The sequence below is a fragment of the Dromiciops gliroides genome, chromosome 6 (assembly GCF_019393635.1).
Source record: "Dromiciops gliroides isolate mDroGli1 chromosome 6, mDroGli1.pri, whole genome shotgun sequence".
Lineage (NCBI taxonomy): Eukaryota > Metazoa > Chordata > Mammalia > Microbiotheria > Microbiotheriidae > Dromiciops > Dromiciops gliroides.
Genome location: NC_057866.1, coordinates 5,757,648 through 5,765,540, shown reverse-complemented (window position 1 = coordinate 5,765,540; position 7,893 = coordinate 5,757,648). Strand labels below are relative to the sequence as shown.

At 52.8% G+C, this 7,893-nt stretch overlaps 1 protein-coding gene across 1 annotated transcript; it reads right to left on the bottom strand.

Moving 5' to 3' along the window:
* Positions 1-3,409: 3,409 nt before the first annotated feature.
* On the bottom strand, positions 3,410-7,109 carry FGF4 (fibroblast growth factor 4). The gene is made up of 3 exons (XM_043969528.1): positions 6,812-7,109; positions 5,345-5,448; positions 3,410-3,586 (listed from the first exon to the last, which is right to left on the bottom strand). The coding sequence occupies exons 1-3, from the start codon at positions 7,107-7,109 to the stop codon at positions 3,410-3,412; spliced, it is 579 nt and encodes a 192-aa protein (XP_043825463.1).
* Positions 7,110-7,893: the final 784 nt, after the last annotated feature.

Here is a 7,893-nt window from a genome sequence, read left to right as displayed (position 1 = left end):
ATAACTTCACAGACCACAGGGAAAGTGCCACCCCTCAGCCTGAGTATCAGAGGGCCCTGGTTCTTCTAGCCAAGTCATTCAAATGGATTTCAGTCTTGGGAAGAACAGTGGTGGTAGATCTCTGAACACAGCCGATCTGGCTCTGAGGGCTGGCTCTGCCACTTACCCACTTTGGGACCATGGGAAAAATCACTTCACTTCCCCTTTTGTTTCCTCATCTGGAAAAGGAGGGATCTGCACTACTTGGCCTGTAAGGTCCCTTATAGCTCTAAATGTAGGAATCCCTCAACCACACCCTCAGGGAGGAGTCACTCAGGCTTGGTTGGAGGATTTCTGGCCAAGGAGAACCCACTTCCAACCTAGACTGGCCACTCTACTTTGAGATAGCTCTCACTTTTGAGGACACTGGATAAAATCTGCTTTTCTTTCAACTTGCCCTTTGGGGCCAAAAGAACAAACCTAAACCAGTGTCCAGGTGGTGGCCCCTCAAACACTGGTGGTCACCCAGTCCTTCCTCTTCTGAGCTTCCTCTTCTGTGAAATGGGGGCTTGAACGAGGTGGCTTCTGAGACCCTTCTGTGACCTTCCAAACTAAAGTGCCCTTCCCTGGCCATCACGTGTCTTGGTGTGCTGTCTCCCCACTAGAATGTAAGGTCCTTGAGGTCAGGGACTATCCTTGTTTTGTACTTGTATCCCCAGTGCTTAGCACGTTTCCTGTCAGATGGTAAATGTTTACTTAATGCCTATTCATCCATCCATTCATTCATCTGTCCATTCTTTTATTCTTTCATCCATGTATTAATTCATTCATCTATCTATCCCAGCTCCAACTCTATGACCCATGAATACAGTATAAACTTCACCAACTTGGACCTCCCATTGCACTTTTGGACACCGATTTGTGAGCCAGTTTTTCCTAATCTTGTTTCAAGCTGCCTCTTTGCATGGGGGTGGCAGACCCCGTTTGCTTTGCCATGGGAATGCATTCATTCATGCCCTCTCCAAGGATTTACATGCAGCCCAGCTTGTCGTCCATGGTAATCAATCATAATTTATTCCTCGTTATGTGTGCATAGCACATACATTGCAATATTAGACAGCACCTGTATAAAACTACAGACAGATTCTGCGAATATTGGTCAATCTTGAGAGCTCAAACACACTTCTGTGTAAAAATAGTACAACAGTGTTTTAAAGTTACAGACAGCACCAGTCCCTGGAGCAGAGAAGGCAATTCCCTCAATTTGTGAATTGTGTGTGTGTCGTATTGACAAGAAAACTGGACCAATTTCCCAGCAAACCGAAGGGTGGCTTTTGTTGTCTGAGATATGGAATAATTCATTACTCCTTGGGTGTGGTTGTTCTCCCAGAAATCACAGCACTCTCTAAGTCTCCAGTGCTGCCCTCTGGGAAGCAGAGACCTCTCTTTGTCCGGAGTCCTGGGCAGCCAGGCCTGGCTTGCCCCTTGCTCTCCTCAGAGGGCCTAAGAAACGCTGCAGGCTCCTGCCCCAGTCCGCACAAGCAGCCTCCAAAGACTCTCCAAAGGCATGGGCTAAGTGAACACAGGAGTGGGGTGCAAGTGATTGCAATAAAACCCACCACCAACAGCAACAACCACCCCAAAGCAAGAATGTCACAGAGAAAAGGCGAGACTCAAATTTTCCACAGTCTTGCTGTCTGCCGGGACCCATAAAGTTAATTTGGGAGCCTGTTTGCAAACATCCTTGAGGAGAGCTCAAGTATTTCATAAACATTTGGGGCATTTCTGGTAGCCACCTAAGGTCATTTTGTACAAACTCTAAAAACTCATTCATTAAAACATCCACATTGGCCATACTGGAGCAGTGGGGTGAGAGGGGGGGGGCGGCTTTTAAAAACCGTCCCCAGCCCCTGCCTCTGCCTCTTCCCTCTTCAGTCTTTGCCCCAGTGACAGAGCTTCCATTTGAAAAATATACAAAGAAAAATATAGGGTTACTCAGTGACCATATAGTGAGTGCCCTCGGACAGCTGTCCTCGAATATTTTCTCCATGATTATCCTTACTAAAAGTAAATCCCTGGGTAAAGATAGCTCAAACGTGACAAGGTTCAGATGGGATGTAGCCCACACCGGTGGAATGCTTCTTGGCTACATATGGAAAAATGGGGTGCTGGAATTGCAACCTCCCAAGTCTGGAAGAGACTCTGGAAAGCAGAAATCCTGGGCTTTTCTAGGAGATTTTGCTTTGAAGCGTTGGTGAGGTAGACATGAAGGCAATGGAGCAGAGAATGAGGCGAAGAAAGAAGAGCAGTCTTTCTAAGCACTGCATTAAAAACAAAAGTTGAAAGAAACAACTGCAGGCTTGTATGTATTTCTGTGTCTAAGGGGGAGTCTGAGCTACCAATCCAGGGCTCAATCCTGGCCAGAGCAGCTATGAGATCGTGGCAGGGGGGGTATTTGCTCCATTCTGTTGATTCAGTGGTTGGGACTGGATGAGTGGCTATCACAAATTTTAAAAAGGAAAAGGAAAGGCTTTGGTACTGCGTTAAAAAGAAAAATGGGCACTTCAATCTCTTCCAGGCAGTCTCCCCTTCACTCCTCCATCCTTCCCCTCCAGGTGATGTCACAATACAGTTTGGGAGAAGAAGCCCTTTCCCTGATAGGCATAAAGTCAACCGTACTGTTGCCGATCTAAAAAGCAAAGGAGAATGAAAGCTTGTGTGGTTTGCTGAAGGGTCCCTGCTGCCCAGCAGTAGATCGAGGAAGATTGCCTGGAGGAAAGTTCAAAGGTCAGCCCTGATCTAAAAACAGATTTGTGGGATAGGACTTCTGCAGGGCACTTTTTGTACCAGAAGGAAACCGATATGTTTCTGTTAAGTAGCAGGGGGAGAAAATGAGGTTCAGCCATCAGCTGAGAGCACGGGGGAGTGTAGAAAGGGGTGCCCGTCCCCACCACCAAGGAGCCAGAAAGAGGGCCAAGGTTCTGTTTCGATGGCACACACAAAGGGATGAAATTTGAAGGTACAGCAGAACCCCCTTGAAGTGGAGGGGGGTGTCCAGAAGAACGTCCCAGCTCCCCTGGGCTCTGGACAAATGATAACAGCAGCACACGGTTATCTGAGAGACAGTGAGTGACTGGAGGGAGGCCAAGAAGAGCAGTCCTAGCAAAGAAGGGCTTCCCTCTGTTGTGTTCATTTCTTTTCTTTTCCAAAAAACCACCACACCCACAGAATTATAAATAACTTTGTGGCAATATATACAAACTTAAATAATTAACTTAACTATGTTACATACACCTGCTCCCGCAGAAGTCTCTATTGAAAGTGCACCAAGTTGGTCTGGTTTCCCATGGGTCCGGCTGGATCTGCATCCCGGCCTTCGTCATCCCTCCTGAAGCCGGGGAGGCTTGGGGCTGGCAGCCTCACCTCCTGCTCAAATCCTGGGCAGGAAGTGGGTCACAGTCATGGTGGGTGACACACGGTTACCTTTCTTGGTTCGGCCGTTTTTGCTCAGGGCAATGTACATGCCCGGGTACTGCCGGGACTCGTAAGCATTGTAGTTATTAGGCAGGAGAATTTCTTTGAAGGTACACTCATCATTGAAGTAGGTCTGGAGGGAAGAAAAGGGAGAGAGGGGGTTGGTCAGAGCTCTGCCATTGGTCAACAGTGCTTCTCCTAGACCCTCAGGACCACAGCTGGTATGGGCTTAGCTCATGGACTACAAAGACTGGCATAGGGCATGTAGGGACTTTAAAAGTACAGTTCTTTTGACCCATACGGAATGAGCCAAAGGAATCAGATTTAGGGCTGCTTCTGAGAGTCAAAGGGTCCCCCACAGACAGGATTGAACCATTTCATATTGAACTGGTAAGAGCCCTGGGTAGGAGTCCTAAGACCACTGATTTAGAGCTAGAAGGAGCCCCCATTTTCCAGATGAGAAAACTGAGACTATTGGTTAAGTAACTTGCCCAAGGTGAGGTAACAAGTGACAAAAGCAAAGAACTCAAGTTTGAATCCTGGCTCACCAACTAATAATTCTGTGGCCTTGGGTAAGCCTCCTACCTCCTTCTTGGCTGCCTTAGTTTTCTCTTCTGAAAAGAGATGAGAGATAGACAGATGGATGGATAGATGGATGGATGGATGGATAGACAGACAGATGAATATTTATTAAGCACATGCTATGTGCTAGGCACCAGGCTAAGCACTGGGGATTGTAGCTAAGATGAGTTCTGAGGTCTTTTCACTCTCTGAAACCCAGGCTAGATACTTTTGCCCACTTGGTCCAGTTGGGGTGGGGCCAGAGTTCACAGCAAACATCTGGTTCTGCAGCTGGCTAGCCTTCCAGACACCTGGTCACTCCCCCTTCCCAGGCCTTCAATATTCCTCTGTCTTCTTCCCCCTTCTTCCCTTTTGGACATTTTCCCCTGACCCTTACCAGCTGACACTCCACTACTCTCCCAGGCCCATGAGCCAGGTGCAGTCATGGATCCTGGTATGGGGAAAGAGGAATTGGAGGGTGAATGGGTCAGCTGGATTTTCCTTCCTCCCATAGCCCCACCCTTTGAGGGGCCAGAAGCAGAAACAGCAGGAATCAGGCATGTGGGAGTGTCATCCCCAAAAGCAGATTGAGTCCCTTGAAGGGAAGAAGAAAGGAGGGGGGTGGGGAAGAAGAGGGTAGATAAATTTTTTTCTGTTAGGTTCCTGTGGCTGCTGTCTGTCCCTGGAGACTTCTTGGGGACTCCGCCCCTGCCCCAACCAGTCCTTGGCCAGGGTAAATCTGGCCTCGGGGCTCCCATTTCTATAGGGTTTCTTCCTCAGAACCCAGACAGGTAAAGACTCTGAATGATTATATCCCCGTGTTACAGAGGTGGAAACTGAGGCTCAGAGAAAAGTGACGAGTTCAGGGTCACTCAGCCAGAGCCAGGATTCAAACCTGGGCATTACTTTGTCCACTGCACTGTCTGCCTCTGTCCCTCCCCATCACTTGTGGTGGAGGCAACTCTCCCCCAGCCACTGTTCACACCTCCCCCACGGCTCACTAACTGGGTGCTGGGGGCCTGTTGGACATCTTCACTGCTCCAGGGATGATGTGTGTGTGTGTGTGTGTGTGTGAAACAGACAGGAGACAGAAACACACAGGAGTAAGACGAACAGAAGAGAGTCAGAAAAGAGAGAGAAACAAAGACAAACACACAGAGAAGTGTTTCTGTAGCGGAGGGGCTGAGGCATCCTGAGAGTCTGAGCAATCTTAGGAACAAGACAGGTGTGTGGTGGCTGGAAATGAGGAACCCGCACTTCCTTGTCATCCTCGCCTCTGCCGGGCCCAGGGCCCCTGCTCCCCGCCTCCCTCCCCAGCCCCGCTTCTCACCGAGCCGTAGAGTTTGCCTTTGCTGTTCATGGCCACGAAAAGACGACTTTTGACCCCAAAGAGGCTCACGACTCCCCGTTCCACCGGCGACAGCTCCAGCAAACCTAGACAGGGAGAGCGGCCGGACAAGCCGATGGTTGGCCTGGGGCTATTCCTCCCGGCTGGCGGACCCAGAGGGCCCCGCCCCGGCCGGCCGAGCCGCGACCTGAACGCTGGCCCTCTAACTCGTCCCTACCCCCTTGCGGGTGCAGGGCACTGCTCACACCAGCCGCCACCCAGGCTGCCGCAAACTGGCACGGGGCTGGCACCGGCTTCACAGGGCCGCGAATCCTGCGTCTGTACGCTCGCGGGGCTGGGGGGAAAGGAGAGGAACTGGGAGGCAGCATTGGGCGCCGGGTGAGAGCGGGAGGACACACACCTGCCTGCCCCTCTGAACTTCCAGGGGCCCGGGAGCGCCGGGCAAAGCCCGGCCCAGCCAGAGAGCGCAGTGACCGTTTGGGAGGAGAGGGAAGGGGGCGGGGTAGGATCCTGCGGGTCTGGGCAGCAGTAGGGCTCTGTATGTGCCGGCGACCCTGGCCAACACCGCAGCCTTCTGAACAGGCGGAGAAATATCGCTCTTAGCACTGCTTCCTTCCCTCCCCTCCCTCTGGGCAGCAGCTCTGTAGTCTGGCCCCAGTGGCCCCTTTTCTAGCCTCACCCCAGGAACCAGAGATTCTCTCTCGAAAATCTCCGGGCAGTCTCAGTTTCCCCTTCCCCTGAACTAGCTGGTGTCTAAGGTCTAGCGTCAAGACCTATGCTCAGAGGGGCCTTCCGAGCTCGGGGATAGAACACCCTGGGATTTCTTCAAGGCTTCGTACGGGGTCCCCTCGACTTCCTCAAACCCCAGGCGACAAGCCAGCTGCTTTATCCCTGGCGTCCTCAGTCCCACTGGCCCCGCAACTCGCCACGATTTCCAGAGTCGGCCCTGCTTGCCTAGCGTCTGTAGTTCACCCACCTGCGGCCAGGGCCTCGGGCTGGGCTAAGGGGGATCCCCCACTCCCCAACTTCCAGAAAGCCACCCGGTGAGAGGCACCCGGGCAGTAAAACGCAAGAAGCCCAAGGGGCTCTCTCCTCCAGTCTTCCGACTGGGGAAATCGTCCCTTTCTTTCCCCAGCAAAGCCACCTTCCTCCTGGGGAAGAAATAAGCCCGAGAAGAGGGTAGGGGAGAGGGTGAGGAGAGGAAGGAAAGGAAAGGAGAGAGGAGAGAGAAGGAGAGACACAGACACACACACACACACACACAGAGACGGACAGGGGCAGAGACACAGAGAGACTGAGAAAGAGAGACAGAGACACAGAGAGACAGTCAGACTGAGACAGACAGCGGGGCAGAGACACAGAGACTGAGACAGAGGCACAGAGAGACAGTCAGCCTGAGACAGAGAGGGGTAGAAACAGAAGCCTTGGGCGTCGGGGGCGGCCACTCACTGTAGCGGTTCTCGTTGTGGACGCCGTTGATACGGCCATCGGGCAGGACCTGGAGATGAAAGCCGATGCCCACGTTGCAGTAGAGACGGCGCAATCTCTTGATGCCCAGTAGATAGTCCCCGTCCCGGTTCAGCTCCTTCCTCTCCCCGGGGAGCCGGGCCATAGAGCGAGAGAAGAGGGTCTCCCAGCGCCAGTCGAGCGTGTCGTTGTGGGGGGCTGGCAGAGGGCCCCCGCGGCCGGGCCAGGGGGACAGCAGCCCCAGCAGCAGCGCGGGCAGCAAGGCTGAGGGGTGAGGCATCCCGGCTCGCAGGGGGGACACACGTGGTTTGGCTGGAGGCAGTCAATGACTCTAAAAATACCCCCTGCCCTGCCCTGCCCTGCCTGCCCGCCTGCCGGGCTTGGGCTTTCCTCAGGCTCTGGCCAGAGAAGGAGAAGCGAGGAGGGCAGGACGACACCGACCCCGTGCTAAGAGATCTCAATTCATAAACTTGCCGGCTAGCGGCTCAGCTCAGCTCAGCAAGCCTCCAGAGAACTTCCCGGGCTCCCTAACCCGGCTGCATGGGGCAGGAGGGAGAGACAGAGAGAAGCAGAGACCCCAGAGAGGCAGAGACAGCGAGAGTGAGTGAGGAACAGGGAGAGAACAAGAGACGGAGAGAGAAACGCACAGTGAGAAAACGAGAGAGAGCCAGAGAGAGAAGCAGTCAAGTCAGTGGGAATTGATACGAACTTGGATCTCAACTAAAGACCCGTGTGAGTGGAGGGCGCGAGCCTCTCCCCTAGCAGCCAGCCATAGCTCCTGGGCCCTGGCCACCGATATTTATATCTTCCTAGTACCTATTACATCACCACCTACTGCTGGAGAGAGCATTCCATCCAGAAGTCAAATTATCAACCCTAGATGCTCCCCAGCCTCCAATCCTATCGTGAGGAAAAGGGAGACAAGCAGGCAGAAAGACAGAGGGGGGAGGGGGCAGAGGGAGAAAGATCCAGGGACATTTTCCCCTTTGCCTTCTCAAAATGCTAGTGGAGGCGGCCCTTCCAACCTACTCCTGGAGGCCCGGGAGAGGTCTTACTTGGCCGGC